Consider the following 21,817-nt stretch of genomic DNA (forward strand, 5'->3'; position numbering starts at 1 on the left):
TAAATCTCTTCCCAAAGAACTATCCCTTATAAGAAAAAGTTTTTTAAATGGAGGAAGAGAAAAAAAATCAGCAAAACCAGTAACTACATTGAAAAGTTTGACATTGTATGTAGTGTTTCACACCTCCATTTACCTCCATGGATCCCCATCTTTGCAAAGAAGTGGGTAGAGGGATCATCTTCTCACATCTCTTTTTGAGGACTAAACTTTATCATTATAATCTCACAGATTCAATTGTGACACTTTTATAGATGTTGTTTCTTTTTACATTGTTGTCATTCTGTATTCTTGTTCTTACTTCGCTTTGCATCAGTTCATATAGATATTTGTAAGCTTCTCTGTATTTATCACTTTCTCTAAGGTCTTATAGCACAATAATATTCCATTCCATTCACACAGTATAATTTGTTATAAATTTTTTAATTAATAGGCCTTTGTTTCCAGTTCTTTACTATTCAAAAAGTGCTGCTATAAATATTTTGGAATATATGGAGCCTCCCTTTTTGGTTTTTTACCTACTTAGAGTATATGCCTAACAGTGGAATCTCTGGGTCAAGTTTATTTCATTTAATTTTTTAAATTTATTTTATTCATAGTTTATTTGATCTGTATTAGATCAAAAATCCTTATCAGACATATTTGACATAAAGATTTTTATTTCTCAGTCAACTACTCCTCTTCTTAGCTGAATGCATTAATTTTATTTGTTCAAAAGCTTTTCAATTTCATTTAATCAAGATTATCCAATTCATCATTTATAATGATTTCTATTTATTGTTTGGTTAAGAAGTTATCCTCTATCAGAAATACATTTTAAAACAACTCTAAAATTATATTTCATACACATTAAATTTGAAAAAATGACAAAAATCAAGAATAGTAAATCTAATAGCTATGAGAAGACTAGCATACTAGTATTTTTTTTTCATATGATGAGAAATAGCTTTAATCTCTTCATCTGAGAATTGTCTCTTTATAACCTTTGACCATTTATCAACAATTTGAAGTTTTGGAAGAAAGTCATTAGACTTTTTTGATCCACTTTTATACTCTTTATATGCCCTTATAACCTTTTTTATATTCTTTGAAACAATGATTCCACTGCTAGGCATATCCTTCAAAAAAGCAGAAAATAAAAAGAACCCACAAATAGTAGATTATCCAAAGCAGGACTTCTCATGCTAGCAAAAAAAAACTAGAAATAAATCCATTGTTCAACAAATTGGTTGTAAATGGCTAAACAAATTATTTCATTTGCATGGAACAGAATGCTGTTATGCTATAAAAAATAGTAAATATGAGAATTCCAGCGAAACACAGAAAGGCTTATAAATTAATACCAAGTGAAGTAACAGAATCAAGACATTACACATAGTTACTACAGTAATACAAAGAACAACACTTATGGGAAATTGAACTTGGATTAATTGTAGTGACCAGATTTAGTCCTGAAGAATAGAATCCCAAACTGCTTTCCTTGCTAGAGAGCAAGAGACTCGTAAGAGCAGAATGTTGCATGTGCTGGCAAGGGGTATCATTTAGGTCCTTTTTAAAAATTTAACTTATTTCTTTGTTAAATGGAAGTAAAAGGATATACATATTGTGAAAATGACTATGGTGGAAAAAATAAAAGGCATTGTTAAAATTTTAAATAAAGAATAGAGGAGAAGAAACTCAGAAATTCTTTTGTTAATTTTCTTTTTACATTCATTAAAAAAATTTTTTTTTGGAGAGGCAGTTGGAATTAAGTGACTTGCCCAATAAGTGCCCAGAGTCACACCAGCTAGTAAATATTGTGTCTGAGACCTCATTTGAACTCAGGTCCTCCTGACTTAAAACCTAGGGTTCTATGGCACCATCTAGCCACTCTGTTTACATTCAATTTTTAAAATTTTGAGTTCTTGAGCCTCTCTCCCAATCATTGAAAAGGCAAGCAGTTACATGTTACATGAGGGACTCGGCAAAGGAAAAAAGCAAAGAGCATAGCTGATAGACTAAATTGTGTTAGGTATTAAAAATAGTTATTGCTGTGGGAACCTGAATCTAAGACAAAGGGATTGGACACTTTGATTTTATGGTTAAATGTGGATATGAATACTTTGTTCTCTGTTTTACTCTTCACCTTACATTAGTCTTATGTCTCTTGTTGCAAAGGTGATCTTCTTGGAGAAGAGAGTGACAGAACTAGAGAAGGATACAGCAGCAAATGGAGAGCAACATAGCCGATTAAAACAAGAAAACCTACAGCTAGTACACAGGTGAGTTTGGTTTGATTTTGTGGACGGGAACAATAGAATTGGTAGTAGTGAGAAGGTGGAGTTCACTGTGGAAACTTCAGAACAATTATTAAAATATCTAGACTGGTCTTGGTATCAGTCTTGGAGAGACCCTGTTGTTTATACTACTTTCACATCCAATATCAAACTTTTGTAGATGCAGAGAAACCTTTCTGGGGCCACTTCATTTTTTATAGAGCATTTAATATAAGAAAGTGTTGTAAATTGAGAAAAGCCCTTTATTGATCTATAGATTATAAGAAAATTTTTATGATATTAAAGGAATAAGCTTGGTTGGGTAATACCCTTTTTTAAACAAAGCAATTGGGGTTAAGTGATTTGCCTAGGGTCACATAACTAGTAAGTATTGATTGTCTGGGGCTGGATTTGATTCTACTGACTTCAGGGCTGGTATTCTATGCATTGTGCCATCTAGCTGCCCCTATCAGTCAATATCTCTTGAGCAATGTAGGTCTGTAGCTTGCAAGTCAGCAAATACTCAGTATAGTTATAATGATTATCTTATTCAGTATCTTCATTTTTACAGATGAGGGAACTAAGGTTCAAAGAGATGAAGGCTAGATCTAGCAAAAATGAGAAGTGTACATAAGTATGTATAATAGGGGTAGTTCATGAGGAATTTTATATGAATGATATAAACAGAAAATATTATGAATATAAATATTAGAAGGGCAATCATTTCTGGTTGGGCCCAGAAAGTTTCATAGAAAATTCTTGAGGTCAAGAGTTCTCTCACTTTTGTTTTTGTATCCCCAGTGCCTAACAATGACTTCTAAAATGCTTGCCATTTAATTGTCTTGTCTGGAGCGTTGAGTAGCTAAGATTTCACTGGGCAAAGATTATGGGGAAGATACTCTTGGTGAAAGAAATACCTATCTCTATGTCTTTCATCATTGAAGTATAAGGTTTGTTTAAGAAACAGCAAGTAAATGAGATTTGCCAGACTGGGAGTTCACATGAGAAAAGAAAAAAAGAAAACAAAACATTGATAAAGCCAAAGATAAATTGTAGAGGCTAAAGAATTTAGACTTTATTTTAAGTAGGAGAGAAATGGGAGTGATATTATGAAAGCAATGTCTTAGCGAAAATATTCTGCCATTAGTGTGCAATTTAGATTGGCCTGAGAAGAGATTGAAACTGGGGAGATAAGACTGCTCATGACAGCAGTTCACTCATAAGACTAAATTTTAAACTATAGTTGACAATGGCTCCAACTGGAAGGTGTTCTTTCTCACATTTTCATGTACCCCATAACTACTTCTGACATTCCATCAATACAGAATTCCTATATAGAGTCCTGACATGAATGATTTGAATTTATAACCTATAATTTTATTGCTACTTAGTTGTCACCCTTAGTGAGGAAAAATTAATTTCATATGAAAATTACAGCATAGAATCATCAAATAAAATTCAAAAAAATAAGACTTTGCATATGTCAGGAAAAACTTTAAATAATAGAAGTGATTGGTATCATTGAGAGATTGGAGAGGTTTATAAGGAGAATAGTAGAACACCAATACTAAGATAGGTCAGATTTTAGGATAAGTTGGAAGATTCTGAGTCAAAAGACTTGTTTACTTTCTTTATTGCTTTATACATGAGTCTATCATGTGTAGATGGAATCTGTTTTAAGCAATCATGATGTGTAAACATCTTTTTTTACCCTCACATTTATATAGAGAGTACTTCCTTTATTATATTTCTCTTCAACTCACACTCACAGTTTGGATTCCTAGGAGGGACAACTGCTACCTCTAATTCTAGGGGTAGTCTGATGGTCTACAATCCCAAAATGATAGCCTATGATCCCCTACCAAAGAGCTTTTTGTTTAATAGTCAGCCAGTAGAAACAATTAATTCAAACTCAAACATTAGCTAAAATAGCATAATAAGAGCATTAGTTACAAAACGTTGTCTTCCACAAACCTGAGATGCACTGTTTAACAAATACATAGTTTAAGTGGAAAGAGTTGGAATCTAAGGTATCCCATAACCTCCAATATTGTAGATCCTCAGAGTCCTTTCTTTCCTTGTGGTGTTCTCTTGCTCTTCCTTTTTAGAGCACCATTTTTATTGGATGGGTCACTCATCTGAGTTCCTGGGCTTACTTCTTTCTGAATTTTAAATCCCAACTCCTGGGGCTGATTCTTTCTTCAAAGCATAATTGGCTCTTTTCTCCACTGCCAAAGGTTCTTGCCTTGAATTCTGCCTCTTTGTTACTCTCTCCCCAGAGAGTGTGGATTTCTGTCTCTCTGTACTTTTTATTGGACATAGCATCTCTAATTGAACAAGCTGCAAGATTCTATGGCTAATTGTAGGTGTGAAGAAGAGAGAAAATCCTTTGCCCTCTATTACATTCTTCTTCACTTTCATAGAGGCATAAGAATCATACTACACAAAGCTGTTCTCTGTCTCCAACTTCTCATAGCAAGTAGTAAAGGGCAAACCTAGAACTCTAAACCTATTCCATGTCAAGATAAGATGCTACCACCTAGTACTTTCTCTAGCATCTTATCTATTTGAGACAAAACTCCCTCCACTTTCTTCCTCCCTCCTTTACCTTCTTCAGGTGAAGTATCCATCTTATCCATCGGATTACCTCCACTATCATCCTTACTCTTCATTTTCTATTGGCCCTTTCCCTTTTACCTATACACATACCCCTGTGTCCATTATTCTTTAAAAAAAAAAAAAAAAGAAAGTCTTCATCTGATTCTCCAATCCTTCCTAGTTATTGTCCTATATCTCTGATCTTTTTCTTAGTTAAATTTCTTAAGAGAACCATCTCCATGAAGAACCATCTCCATGAACCATCTCCACTTCTCTCCTCTCAGTTGTCAACTTTTTGCCATTTTGCCTCCAATCTCAGAATTCACTTGGAACTTCCCTCTCCAAAATTGCCCCTGATATAATTGCCAAATCTATTTTTTCAATCCTTATCCTTCTTGAATTCTCTGTAGCATTTGACCTTGTTTATCATCTTTTTCTCTTGGATTCTCTATTCTCTCTATATTTTCATGATGTTGTTCTCTTTTTGATTCTCTTGTCAGACCACTCCTCAGTTTCCTTTGTTGAGTCTTCATCCATGTTACACCCAGTAATTGGATATGTCCCTCAAGGCTCTGTTCTGGATACTTTTCTCTTTTCCCTTCATATTACTTCACTTAGTGATTTCATCAGTTTTGATGTGCACAGTTATTATTTCTATATACCCAGCTCTAGTCAATCTCTATCCTGTCCTGAGTAACATTTCTGCCTTTTGGATATTTTGAATTGGTTTCGTAGCTATTTCAAATTTAAAATATCTAAAACAGAATGAATTATTTTCCTCCTCTTTCCCAGTTTTCTGTAACTATAGATGGTATCATCTACTCTCCTCTAGACTATTGTATTAGGTTTCTTCTATTTGGTCTCTGCTTCAACTTCTCCACAGTCTAATTCTTCCCCCAATCAGTTGCAGGCATTTTCCTAAAGCATAAGTTTAATTATGCTACCTTTCTCTCTCTCTTGTCTCCTACTTTCCCCTTTTCCCTCCTCTCCCTCCTTCTTCCTTCCTTTTCTCCCTCTCTCCTTTTCTCTATGTCTCTGTCTTTGTCTCTCTTCCTGTCTCTGTCTCTCTTTCTCTCACACACATCAAATATATTTTGTTGGGGTTTAAAACTTAGTAACTTAGTTCCTTCCTACCTTTCCAGTTTTCTTATACCTCACTTCCTTCCACGTACTCTATTAGTACAACTATCCAACCCAGTTAATATTCTTCACACAACAACATAGCATCTTCTAACTTCACATCTTTCTCTGGTTTTCATCATGGCTCTTGTCCAGTCTCACATTCTGAAATCTTATGCTCATTCTTTTCTAGTTGCTAATTTATTGTCTTTCTTCCTAAAGCTACCTTCCACTTATTCTTTGTGTATATTGTCTGTATCTAGCTAATTCTCTTATATTTTCATTGCTTCTTTAGTTCAGTGCCTGGCAGGTGGTAAAGCATTGAGTAAAGCATTAAGCTAACTGATTTGTAACTCATACAAAGTTGATGTACACAGAGCTTTTCAAGAGCATAACCATGGAACAAACCTGATCTGCTCTTTCATTAGCATTTTAAGTGCTTTTAACCAGAACTTTAGAAACTGATTACTATCAGTCTGTCTGTAGTTTGGAAGTATTCCCTATGTAGAGCAGTGCACTATATTGAATGCCTTGGGAAATTGCCCCAAAAACCAGAAAACCCATTTTCTTTATGCTCTCCCCAAAGTGTATCATCTAGTGATTATAAGCATGAGGATTCTCCCATTCAAATTCAGTTGTTTCCATAACAAATGAGATTTTAGGAAAACTTCATTTTTCTTTGCAAGATTATCATGGAAGCACTTATGTCTGTTTATAACAGAGATACTAAACTTCTCTCAAATATTTTTTCCCTTAGTTTCTGATTTCAGGTCACTTTGTTCTTCAATCATTAGAGAATTGGAATGCCTCATACTATTGTTGATATATGAATGTACTATTTCATGAAATTTTTAAAAAATTTCTCATCCCTCTGGCCTAACTCTCCTTCCTCACACTCAGTTATATCCCTTAGTGGAGAAGACTCTAAATGCACATTGCAGATTATGGTTCAGGAAACCATGTACATGAACAGCTAAGCAAAGGCATTTTCTGAAAAGGAAGAGTAAGAACAGTGGTGACAGACTATTTTCCCCAACAGCCTCAGCCCTGGACACACTGAGTTCACAGAGGATGGGTACTTACATACAGAACACATGTGGCTCCCACCTCTGGAGCTACCCCTGATGTCCTCAAACTCTTCTTATTCATAGCCTCTTCTAGAACCTGCTCCCTTGGATATTGACAAGAGACTGCTGGGAAGGGAGAAGGGGAGAAAAAGTTTGAGTGGTTGCTTCACTGGTACTGGCTTCTACTTTTCTTTGTAACTTGATTCTGAAGCTAGACTCTTTCAGACAGAATACAGACATATTTCCTATGGCAATATGCTTCTGATGGAGAATGCTATTGTTAGTGAAGGAGAGAGAAAAAAAGAAATCCCTAAGAAAGACACACACAAAAAAGCTGAAGGGCAGAGCTTCAAAAACTTTCCTTAAGAACTTATGCTTCCTACAAAGATAGCTCTTTTTTTTTCTTCTTTTTTTTTGGACTGATTCTACAACTCAGTTTCCTTGCTCTTAAAGAGTCTGACTGGTCCTTAGTCTTTGTCAGTTCTTAGTCAAGTTTCCTAATCCTTTCATGTATAGATGAGTCAGTCAGAGTCTAAAGGGATGATGTTCTTACATCCTGTTAACTTTATTCTAATGGATTGGAAGGATAGCAGACATAATTGATTGGGCTCTCCTATCCCTTGTTACAAGTGCTTGTTTCCTTTCCCTTCTATAGAGAAAAATTAACTCAAACTCAGGAGAGAGTCTCAAGGTGTGATGACCACGTATTTAAAATCAGCCGGAGTCAGGAATTCAGGTTAAGGGAAAAATCTTCAATCTTTATTCTCAGTAGAAGTGAGGGAGGGATTGCGATAGCAATATGGGCAGCTGCGATAGGAAACCAGCTAGCAGAGGGGAATCGGAGGTTAAGGGTGGTCACAATAGCAATGGGAGCAGCTGTGTCAAGATGCCAGCCAGCAGTCTCTCCTTCCGCTTCCCTTTCCACTCCCCTTGCCTCCACCCACCAAAAACGTCATTTCCTATACAACACATCAGGACTTGCACAAAGAGTGGGCGGGGGCCATTCTTTCTCCAAGCATATATATTAATAGAGTATGGTCCAATTACTATTTAGCCTCACATGCTTGGGACCTCAGTGCATCGACTTGAGCCTTAGCCCATTACATCAAGGCTTGTTAACACCTTGTTAGAACCCAGTTGGGTTTTTCAACCTATTAAGATAATAGGAATTTGGAATTCTAGCCAGAAGAACTTCTGTCAAGCAATCAAGTATCCATTTAGAAACTATTCTGTGTCATGTACTATATACCACAGGAGAGACCAACACAAAATCAAAACAACTCCTGCCTTCAAGGAGTTTATATTCTCCTGGGGCAACAACATATACTTATGTTTGTAAGTACAAAATATTTATGAAAGAGTAAGGCAGAATAACTAGAATAATTAAGAAAGGTCTTATGGAAGTTGGTAGCTGAGTTGAGCTTTGAAAGAAACTGGAATTCTATGAGGCAGAGGTGTCTGGACAGAGCACAGAGGCAGGAAGGGAGGGGTAGTAGGAAGGTCAATTTGGCTCTAATGTTCAATACATCAAGGGATAGAATCATGCAGTGACCTGAACACATAGGCTAGAACCACATTATTAAGGGTTTTAAATTTCAGTTTGTGGGATTTGTTTTTTATATCATAAAAACAGAGCCATTGGAGCTTTTTGAGGAGGCAGTGTGGTCCACGTGGTACTTTAGGAATATCATGTTGGCAGCTCTGGGAGGGAAGGGATGGAGATGAAAGAGATTGAAGTCAATAGGATATCAGAAAGTCCTTATAATATAATAATAGTCTGAATTAGTGAATAGAGAATATGGGAAGAATATGAACCATATTGTGAAAGAAGAATTTATTAAACTTTCCAACTAAATGGAGGTCATGGAGAAGGAAGAATCACAAATAATTCTGAGGTTGTGAACCCCAATGATTGAAATCTAATGACCTTTGATGTTCAGAGAGCTCTCTCTCCCTGCTTCAGAAAAAGTTATTTATAAAGTTGTGTTTTTTAGTCAAAAGTGTTTTTTTTTTTTTTTTTAACATGTCTAGGCACAGGATTTGTTATAGCACAATTGCTTTTTAAAATCAAAATAAAATCACAGAAGAAGGGTTTTGTGTCTTTGTTTTTAAAAGTGCCCGAATGACTAGAAGATTAGTGACAAATATTCTTATCAGAAACTGGAAAGTTAACAAGAAAAGATCATGAGTTCTGCTTTAAGAGTATTTGGTCATCCAGCAGGATGTATACAGAGAGGCTTGGAGAGACCTACATGAACTGATGCTAAGTGAGATGAGCAGAACCAGGAGATCATTATACACTTCGACAATGATATTGTATGAGGATGTATTCTGATGGAAGTGGATTTCTTTGACAAAGAGACCTGAGTTTCAATGGATAAATGATGGACAGAAACAGCTACACCCAAAGAAAGAACACTGGGAAACGAATATGAACTATTTGCATTTTTGATTTTCTTCCCGAGTTATTTTTACTTTCTGAATCCAATTCTCCCTGTGAAACAAGAGAACTGTTTGGTTCTGCAAACATATATTGTATCTAGGATATACTGCAACATATCTAACATATATAGGACTGCTTGCCATCTAGGGGAGGGGGTGAAGGGAGGGAGGGGAAAAATCGAAACAAAAGCGAGTGCAAGGGATAATGTTGTAAAAAATTACCCTGGCATGGATTCTGTCAATATAAAGTTATTATTAAATAAAATAAAAATTTTTTTAAAAAGAGTATTTGGTCATGTATGAGCCAAAATGTTTGTGGCAGCCCTGTTTGTAGTGACTAGAAGCTGGAAAATGAATGGATACCCATCAATTGGAGAATGGTTGAGTAAATTGTGGTATATGAATGTTATGGAATATTATTGTTCTGTAAGAAATGGCCAGCAGGATGAATACAGAGAGGACTGGCGAGACTTACATGAACTGATGCTAAGTGAAATGAGCAGAACCAGGAGATCATTATATATCTCAACAATGATACTGTTTGAGGATGTATTCTGATGGAAGTAGATCTCTTCGGGAAAGAGAGCTAATTCAGTTTCAATTGATCAAAGATGGGCAGAAGCAGCTACACCCAAAGAAAGCACACTGGGAGATGAATATAAACTGTTTTCATTTTTGTTTTTCTTCCCGGGTTATTTATACCTTCTGAATTCAATTCTCCCTGTGCAACAAGAAAACTGTTCGGTTCTGCACACATATATTGTATCCAGGATATACTGTAACCTATTCAACATGTAAAGGATTGCTTGCCATCTGGGGGAGGGGGTGGAGAGAGGGAGGGGAAAAATCGGAACAGAAGTGAATGCAAAGGATAAATGCTGTAAAAAATTACCCTGGCATGAGTTCTATCAATAAAAAGTTATTTAAAAAAAAAAAAAAGAGTATTTGGTCATTTTTTTTTATTATATTTTCCAAATCACAGTTCTGGACTCTTATTTTTTGTACCATCCTCATTTTGATTTTGAACTGAAACAGTTGAAAACATAGCTTCCAATCTGCTTAAGAAAGGCCTTGGAATCCCATCAAATCCAAAAGAAGTTATATATTGCTTTCATTTATCTTAAATGCTCTTTGCCACAAGCTATTTTGAATTATAATGGTTTTTCTTTGACAAGGTAAATATTTCCTTCTGAGTTCCTGGTAGAGAGAAAAGGATAAGGAAACAAGCTCTGTAAGAACCAGGAGAACTAAAATGAGATTTTTGAGAAATGTTGATCTTCTCTCCTCTCTGTTTCTAAAGAGCCAATGCCCTTGAGGAGCAGTTAAAGGAGCAAGAATTGAGAGCTGATGAGATGATCCTTGAAGAAATCAGAAAGCAGAAAGAACTCCTGTGCAAGATGGAGAGAGAAAAAAGTATTGAGATTGAGAATCTTCAAGCCAGGTATAGTATGACAAAAACTAAGAGTATTGATAGTAAGAGTTGAAACATAAATCATATCTGTATAACAAAAGATCTTAGTTCAGTGTATGTATTACCTTGAAGTTCTCTATATGCCTTTCAGTACAACCATTTAACTGGGATTATGCACTAAAATCTTTTAATTTTATTTAAATAAAAGAGTAGGACCCTAAAATTTGCTTTCATGGTTACCCTTCCCAACTTTATGAATTTTTTTCCAACACATGAAGTGATTTCTTCCTGTGAATTGAAATAGCCTCAGGACATTTGCAAATGATTTTATTTTTGCATTTTTGTAGAAAAGGAAATTGATAAGGTTTAGATTTAGGGAATCAAGATGAGATTAGGGTTTCTGGTGATCAGGGAGTTAAATGATAAGGTCTAGTGGCAGGTTCGGGGTTCAGGGAAATAAATGGAGAGGTTTGGCTCCCCTGCACCCCCTTAGGATTTGGCACAAGGCGAGGGAGTTTGGGGGACTCCCTTCTGGCGGCGTAGAGATTCTCTGTAAAGGAATTTACAGATCCGAAAACCTACATTGATAAAAAGGTTTATTATGGGGATTGGAAGTAAGGTTAAAGTCTGTTTTGGGAAATAGGTGAGGGTAAAGAGAGGATAACATTGGAAAAGAATATTATTCCAATGGGCAAAGGTTTCCTTGGCATAGCCTAGCATGGCATAGAATGGCATGTTTGGAACCTCTGCAAAGAGAGGGTTTTAGTTTGGCTCTTTTATAATGGCAGCTTCAGCTGAAGGGAACTCATGAGTAGAGTCACAGGTTGGTTCCTTGCTGGGTTTCAGTTTGAACTGGAATTTGAATTCAGTGAGTTTCAGGACTGAGGCGACCCACCTAGATAACATGGTTGAAACTGTTTTTCACTCGGGGCGGGGTCTCTCACTGAGGCAGAGTTGAAGGAGATTTTCTCCTTTAAGGATTTTTAGAGTTTCAGGGTCTCCTCTTCAGAATTGTCAACTGAGAATTATGACTGAGAATCATTGTAAAATATAGAAGGGAGAGAGCAATTTAAAATGTGTTTGACTAAGTCTGCTTCACTAAAGGACAATGATGATTTGTGCTTAGAAGATCTTATGTGAATCTGTGTTAATCAGGAAGATAGTATATTCAACCTTTGGCCTTCATCCCTGGTGTCAGATTCTCAAGTCAAGTTTCCCAGGTCCCTGTGTTAGTCTCCCCTGAGAAGTAATGTTTCTTATAAGAAATACAATTAAGAAAACAACAAGGAACAGCTTTATTTCTGTAACCATGCAAATACAAAACTCCAATACGCCTTTTCTCTAAAAGTGTCAAATAACATTTTATTTTTTGGTAGTCTCCACATGAATATGATTACATATAAAGGAACATACCATCTGAGTTATAGGATCTAGGTTCCAAGGTTGAACACATTTTGCTATTTCCTACACATATTGTGCTGATGTGTACATTTTTCAAATCCTATCACTAGAGATATAAAAATAAAAACAAAGGGATTTGAGTAAGGAAGCACTTTTTGTCTGTAATCAAAACTGTCCAATTTATAGTGTTCATACTGTTGAGATGTGAGAAATGAGTGAGAGAAACCCTAACAGCAATGGAGTCCCCACACCCTGTGTCACAGGTTTTTGCTAAAGAATTCACAGTCCCAATCTGCAGGCAAGATTTTTGGCAAAAAATGGGTTTATTACACTGAGAAACAACTTCACAGAGGGCCAGATCCTGAAAGGAATTAGCAAAGGTTTGGGGTACAGTCTTTAATTATATTAGGTTTCTATGGTTTGAGACTAGGGGGCCATTAGGGGCTAATTTCCAATTCACTAAAGGGTGATCTTGTGGATTATGCCCCAGGTCAAGATCTCCAATTGAATTGTAGGTGGAGATCATTATGGAAGTTTCCCCTAGGAACAGGAGGGTGGAGCCCCTCCCAAAGGTCCAGAGGGTTTAAGATTTTAAGGTTTGTCTAACCCAGGTCCACCCCCCCAAAAAAAGATCAGGGGGACTTTACATCAATACCATATTATCAGAGATAAAGCTTGTATCCTTCCTTTTGTTAGCAGTCAGTAAACTACAAAAATAAAAAGCAACATTTGTCATCAATAGAAATCATACTTTCAATTAGTTTGTATAACTGTTGTCAGGGATTGTACTCTAAGGGGAGGGGATTGTCTGGTTGCTTGTTGGGAAGTGTCTGTTGTACCAAAACAAAATATATCGATAACTTTTTTAATTTTTAATTTAAAATTTTTTTAATTTAAATTTTAAAAAATTATGTCAATAACTTTTTAAAATAATTCAGTTTGGAGGCTGATACAAGTCAGGAATCTATCATTATTAAGAAAAAGAGCATCCCTATCAGGACATGCATTTGAATTGGAAAGTTTACCACTGAGGATTCAACAAAAGTCTCTCTCAAACAATGTTTACATACCTCTTAGTGCTAATTTTTTTGCTTTTCCCTCAGCCTTTTGATTATTTCTGATTTGAATTCTTTATATATTTTGATCCCTGTGAATTGCCATTGTCTTTGTGTAACTAATGCTATCTATGTTGCCTTAATATGTTTCCTGTGGCTGCAAACCCAAGTATGGGAGCACCACATTACTTAGTAATTTATATAGCCATGAAAAAGATTTCACATTAAAAAATAAAAACAAAACAGGCAGGGGGACAGTCTTTTTACACTGTTGGGAACCTAAAAACTTGCTTTTCTATGTTTATGAATTGGGTTGAGGGGTAGAAGATGTGGGAGGAAGTGAAGGAGAAAGGGGCAGCAGAAGACTATCCTAAATCTCAAAGGAGAATTTATAGATCCAGTTGGAACTTCTTAAGATAATGACTTGACTAACAGCCTCCAAACGTATTCTTCAGATGCTTTCAGTAAAGATAAAGCCATATATGAAAGTGTCCAGATCAGCATAGGGTCAACAGTACTGAAGAGGTTCTGGGTTGTGTCCCCAAATGATGGCGCAGGGCAGGGAGTTGTGGGAATCCCTTTGGTCAGCACAGAGGTCCTTCGTAAAGGAATTTATGAACCTGAAAAGCAAGGTTGGCAAAACTTTATTACTGGCATTGGGAAGTCAGCCTTTGCTAGAAAGACTGAATTCCTTGGTGGCAGGTCCTGATAGAGAAGTAAAGCTTCTAGTGGAGGAGTCCTGCGAGAGAGAGATAATGTTTCCAGCAGAGAAATCCTGACAGAGAGGTAAATAAGGTCTTGTAAGGGAAATAGGTGAGAAAGATAAAGAAGGGATAATACCAAAAAAGAATATCATTTCAGCGGGCAGAGGGTTGCAGCTGAGCAAGCTACTTTAGGCCTTCTGCAAGGAGTGAGCACTGAGTTGCCTTTTTTAATAATTGAAACCTTGGCTAGAAGCTGGGGGCAGCTCTTGGTGGGGGCTGGGAGCAGTTTGAGCTGGAATCAGAATAGAAAATCTTGGAACTGAATGAGTCTCTGGACTAATTTCCAACTTAACAGGGTTAGGAGTGGTCCTGAACTCAACGGATCCCACCTAGATAATAGAATGAAACCACTTTATCTTGATTCCCTGGGGCGGGTTTCTCAGGGGAGAGCTTAGCATTTCCACTCCCCCCAAAGTCAGAGAGAGAGAGTGAGTGTTTCAGAGCTCCCCTCATCAGTATCCTGGTCTCACCTTTTTCTGTTAATTGCCAAGAATTTTGACTTACAGACTGTAGCTCTTTTGTAAATTTAAAGCAAAAAAACCAGAGAGGAAAATATATTTATTTTCACATTAGAGTTTGTAAAGCATGTAGAGGTCCACAGAGTTTTATGCCATGGTAATGATGAGGTTTGGCGCAGAGCAGAGAGTTGTGGGAACCCCTTCTGGCAGAGCAGAGGTCCTTCATAAATGAATTTACAAACCCGAAAAGTTAAACTGGCAAAAGAAGTTTACTGTTGGGAATGAGAAGCCAGCCTTTGCTAGGAAGACTGACTTCCTCAGAGGCAAGGTAAAGTTCATAGCAGAGAAATCCCGACAAAGAGATAAAGAAGAGTGAACGTTGAAAAGAGAATGTCCTCACAGGCAGCTATGCCAAGGAGAGAGAGAGAAAGGTTCCTTGGCATGATTTCTGCTTTTGGCCCTTCCAATTTCTTTTTCCTTTGGCCTTCCTAGCAAAGGCTAACTTCCCAATGCCAATAATAAACTTCTTTTGCCAGTTTAACTTTTCGGGTTCGTAAATTCATTTATGAAGAACCTCTGTGCTGCCAGAAGGGGTTCCCTGCTCCCAACTTTATCAGTTAGACTCAAAAGCCACTTATCAGGCATAAATATTTGGAGAAGTGGAGGGTTTATTGTCCTAGAAATTGGAATGAAAAGAGACCATAGAGATCATATTGATCTATATTCTAGATTTCCTCAAAGGAGGGGAGAGCTTTTCCCTTAGGTGGGTTTACACTAATTCTTTCTAGAGTTAGGCAGAACTCTCAGGACCACGCTCAGGACCAGATGCCTAGGACAGACACAGAGGGTGCAACTAAATTTCCCTTAAATGATGTCAATTAAGTTTTCTGCTCCTGAAATATTTCTTAGTTTTCATTATTCTAGAATTGTCCCAGAACTCATAGGGGGAAGAAAAGCAAAAAATGATTAGGTTTTTACCACAGGAGAAAAGTGTTGACTACTTGCTGAAACCTGGGCAAGACTGGGTGTTGGGGTAAGGAGTTCTTGTTAAGGTAAAAATTAACATTTTGTTATTAAGAGTTTTTTTAAAGTTTAGTTAAATGAAATAAATATTTTGTAAGAATTTTCTAAGAACTTAAAAGTTCTTAATTTTGTCTTAACTTCTTTTCTTACATTAAAAAAAATCTTCAATAATTTAGTTGATCTGCAATGGCTACATAGCCACAATAGTGGCTATAATTTGTTGAGGGAACAAGAATTTCTGAATTCTGGAGTATATTATGTTCCAAGACCAATGAAAACCTCTCTGAAAGAGCTATGTTCTCTGAGGCTTTTGTCAGAAACTTCTATTGGTAACCAAATGATGAAATTCTAACCTTGTGCTATTCTCTAACAGATTACAGCAACTGGATGATGAAAACAGTGAGCTGAGATCTTGTACCCCATGTTTGAAGGCCAATATTGAGAGATTAGAAGAGGTAAGGAATATTCAGCATGGACTTCCTCTTTCATGTTTCTCTTAAGCCCAGGAACAGATTCTTTCCTTGCCTAAGAAAGTTAGTTTGAAAGTGGTACTTCAGATTCTTCTAATACAATAATGACTTAGCCTCATTCATTTACTCAGCAAGTGAACAAATGCCAGGCACTGTGAAAAATACAAAACCAAAATGGAATTATCCCTGTCTTCAGGAAATATTCATTCATTGAGAGAAATAGCATGAATTATGGTGCTGATACCCAAATCAGGAAGAGCCAAAACAGAGAAAGAAAATTACAAACCAATATTAATGCAAAAATTTTAAATAAAATATTACCAAATAGATTACAACTTATCAATGAGATATATACACTATGATCAAAAAGGATTTATATCAGGAATGCAAGGCTGATTCAATATAAGGAAAACTATTGGCATTGACCATATCAATAACACAATTAACACAAATTCTGTGATAATCTCAGTAGATGCAGAAAAAGCTTTTGACAAAGTATTGCACCCATTCCTATTAAAAACACTACAGAGCATAGGAATAAATGTAGTTTTCCTTAAAATGATAAGCAGCATCTATGTAAAATCATCAGCAAGCATTATTTGTAATGGAGAGAAGCTAGACACATTCTCAATAAAATCAGGAGTGAAACAAGGATACCTATTACCACCACTATTATTCAATATTGTACTAGAAATGTTGGCTCTAGCAATAAGGAAAAAAAAACAAATTAAAGGAATTAGAGTAGTCAATGAGGAGATAAAATTATCACTCTTTACAGATGATATGATAGTGAACTTAGAGAATCGTAGACAATCATCCAAAAATCTACTTGAAACAATTAACAGCTTTAGCAAAGTTGCAGGATAGAAAATAAACCCACACAAATCATCAGCCTTTCTATATGTTCCTATGTAGAACATATAGAAAGTAGCAAGAAGTAGAAAAAGAAACTCCATTTAACAGCAGAAAAACTGTAGACAAAATGAAATATTTGAATTTCTACCTGCCAAGACAAACTCAGGAACTATATCAACACAATTACAAAACATTTTTCACACAGTCAGATCTAAACAATTGAAAAAATATCAGTTGCTCCTGGTTAGGCCAAGCTAATACAATAATGACAGTTCCACCTAAACTAGTCTTCTTGTTCGGTCCATACCAATCAAACTCCCAAAAAATTATTTTATAGAGTTAGAAAAAATAATTTAAAAATTCATCTAGAAGGAAAAAAGGTCAGGAATACCAAGGGAATTAATGAGAAACAGTATGTAGAGAGGGCATAAATAGAAAATATATACAAAATAAATGCAAAGTAATTTTGGGAGACAGGAGGATACTAGCAACTGGAGGGAACAAGATAGAGTTTGCATAACAAGCTGGCATCTAAGTTGAATTTTGAAAGGAATTCAGTGTTCTAAAAGCCAGAGATAAGGAGAAATTCATGTCAGATATGGGGCATAGACTATAAAAAAAGCATGGATCTAGGAGATGAAATATCATGTACAAGGCTAGAACACAGAGTGAGTGATGGGAGAGTGCTACACAGTCATCTTACAAAGTAGGCTGGACTTCTATTTTGTTCCAGTGGCAATAGGAAGCCTCTGGAGTTTTTGGAGCAAGGAAGCGACATGTATTTTAAAAATTTCAATTTGGCTAATGTATGAAGGATGAAATGAGGATGGAGAAACTCAGGTCAGTGAGACAAGGGAATAAAGGATACAATTATGGACAGTCGTGGTTGAATTTTTTACAATGGTAGGTAAGGGATTACTTTGGGTAAAACTCATTTGGAAGCAAGTACTTTAAGCTCCCAGAGTATACTCTGTTTATAGGTCTTCCCTCTCACCTCTGCTACAGCCAAAGGGCACAGGCTTTGGGGTAGAAGCAATGATTAGGTTCTTTACATTCAGAGGTACTAAATAATGGGTTCCCATGAAAAGGTTCCACTAGCTAAACAGCTTCCTCAGCCCTATTTGTTTTGTAACTATGTTGCCTGGGCAAAATCACTCCTTTGGTTTAATCATGGAGCAGATGGTTTGAACCCAATAGAAGCCAGGGAGCTTCACACAGAGAATCTTTTTTGTTTGGGAGCTATATAGGTACCTCCTTAATTCAGACCAGATGTCTCACCAATTCATGTTCTTGGTCAGAAGGGTAGACAAGTGTACTTTGGTACAAACCAAAATCTGTTCCATTTGAAATCCTCAGTTCAGGCTATTTCACTTCTGAGAAATGGAGTAAAATCTTGCCATCTCATGACAGACTTTAACAATAAACAGGCTTACATTAGACATTGCTTTTGAAAACAAATTAGTAATGTGAAATTCTTATCCCCATTTCACTCCACCCTCTTAAAAGTTATTATAAATAAATAAATCATTTAGGTTCCACTTAAAGCAGGTTATCTTGCTTTCTGGGAATCTTCAGCTATACACACGCACACGCACACACACACACACACACACAAATATGTATATCATGGACAAATTAATGAATGGTATATAGTGAAAGCAAAGAAGACACGATATGTTAGTGCTATTTTATTTATATAATGCTTCTCCTAGAAAGGTCGAGCCTTTACCAGGCAAATATTAGCCTGTCTATGAGCAAAAATTCAACAAATGTTTATTATGTTTCTATATGCAAAACACTGTACTAGATGCTAAGAATAAAAAGATAGATATGGATTCTACATTCGAATGTCTATAAAAGGAAGAATGAGATAATTGTAAGATAGAAGTGTAACCAAAGTGATGTGAAAAATGTGAGGAAAGAAAAGCCATTTCATCAATTCAGAGTAGAGGGCAAGGGGAAGCTTTATGAAGCAAGTGGCACTTGAGTTAGGCCTTGAAGGAGGAAAGGCTTCAGCAGAAAAGTGATAAGAGAAAGGTGGGGAGTCCATTCTAAACATGGAAAAACTTAGTAAAGGCATGAATTCAGGTAGGAGAGAGGGAGTAAAGATGAGTGTAGCAGATTAAAAGCAGTCCAGATTGAAGCATAGAGTACATGAAGGGGAGCGATCTGAAGTGTGACTGAAAAGCTAGATTTAGAACCATATTGGACAGAACCTTGAAAATCAGCATCATCTGTTTATACTTGAACTTCATTAAATAATAGGAAGCTGCTAAAGATTTCCAAGCAGAAATGACATGATTAAAGAAGACCTAGGAAGATTATATTTGAAGCTCTGTGAAAGATGGTTTTAAGGAAAGTAGAACAATTGAGAGGCTATTACAGTAATCTTGGTGAGAAGCAACAAGAGCCTGAATAGGGTTGTTTGTGGAAGTTGAGAGCAAAGTTTAAATATAAAAGATATTGTGGAATTGAAAACAACAGGGCTTAGATGATTAGATTAGGCTGCTACTGACTGGATATAAAGGCTGAAGGAGAGAAAAGAGACAAAGGTGACTCCTAATTACAAGACATTGATGTAATTTTTTTTTCAAAAAGGATTTTATTTTATTTTATTTTATTTTTATAATAACTTTTTATTGACAGAACCCATGCCAGGGTAATTTTGTACAACATTATCCCTTGCACTCACTTCTATTCCGATTTTTCCCCTCCCTCCCTCCACCCCCTCCCCTGGATGGCAAGCAATCCTATATATGTTAAATATGTCACAGTATATCCTAGATACAATATATGTTTGCAGAACTGAACAGTTCTCTTGTTGCACAGAGAGAATTGGATGCAGAAGGTAAAAATAACTCGGGAAGAAAAACAAAAATGCAAATAATTTGCATTCATTTCCCAGTGTTCTTTCTTTGGGTGTAGCTGCTTCTGTCCATCATTGATCAATTGAAACTGAGTTAGATCTCTTTGTCGAAGAAATCCACTTCCATCAGAATACATCTTCATACAGTATCGTTGTTGAAGTATATAATGATCTCCTGGTTCTTCTCATTTCACTTAGCATCAGTTCATGTAAGTCTCTCTAAGCCTCTCTGTATTCGTCCTGCTGGTCATTTCTTATAGAACAATAATATTCCATAACATTCATATACCACAGACATCGATGTAATTTAATCAAGAACTCATCTCCAGGAAATAGGGAAGATGAAGAAATTCTAATTGGATACGTCCTACTAGGCCAGTAAATAGATTCATGTTTGATGAGATGAAGATCACTTTGACCAAATTCAAAGTTTTAATGTGGTATGTGGGGAATGGGATTTTACTTTTGCATTGTTTTTCAGGAAAAGCAGAAATTGCTGGATGAAATAGAAGACCTAACCATTCAACTGAATGAAGAACAGGAAAACAAAAGGAAAATGGGAGACAAACTGAGTCATGAAAGGCATCAGTTTCAGAAAGACAAGGAGTCAACACAGGAGGTAAAAATACTCTAGAATAAGTCATATGTGAATGTTGCCTCCATGAAATCTGGCAGACATGAAATGTTAATACCTCAAGATGTATCAGTAAAGTATCTAGTGATGAATGTCATCTGTAATAGAAGCAGGAATAGTTTTGGCACTGATATTTAGCTGATTCATATAGTTCCAGACTAGTAATTGTTTTTCTATCCCTGTATTGTTGCCACTCCCTTTCTCCTGTTTTTACCTATCAGGTCTAGCTTCTTCCTTTGTTGGAACCCTGCCTATTTCAGGATCCCAGCAACAGATACCTGTGGTCTAAAAACAAGCTCTCATCTTTCCCTTTCAATGCCAGACGTGGACTTAGTAAAAAAAAAAAACAGCAGGCACAAATCTGAGATCAGCCATGACCTACTAATAGTACTACATATACCTAAAAGGAATCGGAGCACAGGCATCTGCGCCAGTGTATCTTCTTACATTGTCAATAATGTTAACTGGTATTAAAGCTAATTCAAATTTGTGATGTTTTATCTTTTAATACAAAAAAGAATTAAATTTAGCCAATTCAGTATGCTATAAGTAGGGACACTTATCTTTCACCCCTGGAAATTTAACATTGAAAACAAAAATGAGTAGAGAAAAATCCAGTCAAGGTTTATTTGAATTCACTCTGAAAAGCCTCCAAGGGCCTTTAAAGACCCATCTTCCATGAACCATTCATCTTTTTGGTTGCCTTACAGCTGATTGAGGATCTCAGGAAACAGTTGGAGCATTTACAGCTGTTTAAGCTTGAAGCTGAGCAAAAACGAGGCCGGAGCAGTAGCACAGGGCTCCAGGAATACAATAGCAGGACACGTGAGACTGAGCTGGAACAAGAAATCCGCAGACTGAAACAGGTATTGGAGCATTCAGGGCAAGTACAACTTTGTCACCAAAAACAAGAAGGACTCTCCACTAAAAGCTCATGTCTTCATTTGGCCTCCCCACTAGTGATTTCAGCCCTACATTCCAGGATGGGTGCCCAAGATGTGCTCCAGAGTAGTGAAGAGACCTCTGCAAAGGATCCAGCATTGTCCCACAAGAGGAGTTAAGAGCAATATTATGAAGCTAAAAGTGCCATTCGTGAAGTCTGTAGTTGTAAACCCAAAGGCAGGATTTTATCTTCTTCCATCCATCCATTTTTATCAAAAAAGTATTTCCTCCTCATATATAGACTTCCATGCCTTTTGACAACAAGAGATGGAGAGTTGTGGAAAGCTTTACCTAGGCAGATCTCACTCAGGATTCACTTCTGTAAAGTAACTTGGGGTGTTCATTCTTATTCTGTGTATGTTTTCTTTCTCTGTCTCTTTCCCTCTCTCTCTGTCTCTTCCTTTGTCTTTCTCTATCTCTCTCTGTATCTGTCTCTGTCTTTGCCTCTTTCTTTGTCTCT

The 21,817-nt window shown here is 36.4% G+C and overlaps 1 protein-coding gene across 2 annotated transcripts in view; it reads left to right on the forward strand.

The window, feature by feature from the left end:
- Positions 1-21,817, forward strand: part of RAB11FIP3 (RAB11 family interacting protein 3) — a 164,926-nt gene that overhangs the window by 136,758 nt on the left and 6,351 nt on the right. For both annotated transcript variants that reach the window (XM_051968944.1, XM_051968953.1), the window contains 5 exons: positions 2,155-2,258; positions 10,779-10,919; positions 15,964-16,045; positions 20,263-20,400; positions 21,126-21,281. In XM_051968944.1, the coding sequence (XP_051824904.1) occupies positions 2,155-2,258; positions 10,779-10,919; positions 15,964-16,045; positions 20,263-20,400; positions 21,126-21,281 (621 nt within the window). The remainder of the gene's footprint in view (positions 1-2,154; positions 2,259-10,778; positions 10,920-15,963; positions 16,046-20,262; positions 20,401-21,125; positions 21,282-21,817) is intronic.

This window comes from Antechinus flavipes, chromosome 1 (genome assembly GCF_016432865.1).
Source record: "Antechinus flavipes isolate AdamAnt ecotype Samford, QLD, Australia chromosome 1, AdamAnt_v2, whole genome shotgun sequence".
Classification (NCBI taxonomy): domain Eukaryota; kingdom Metazoa; phylum Chordata; class Mammalia; order Dasyuromorphia; family Dasyuridae; genus Antechinus; species Antechinus flavipes.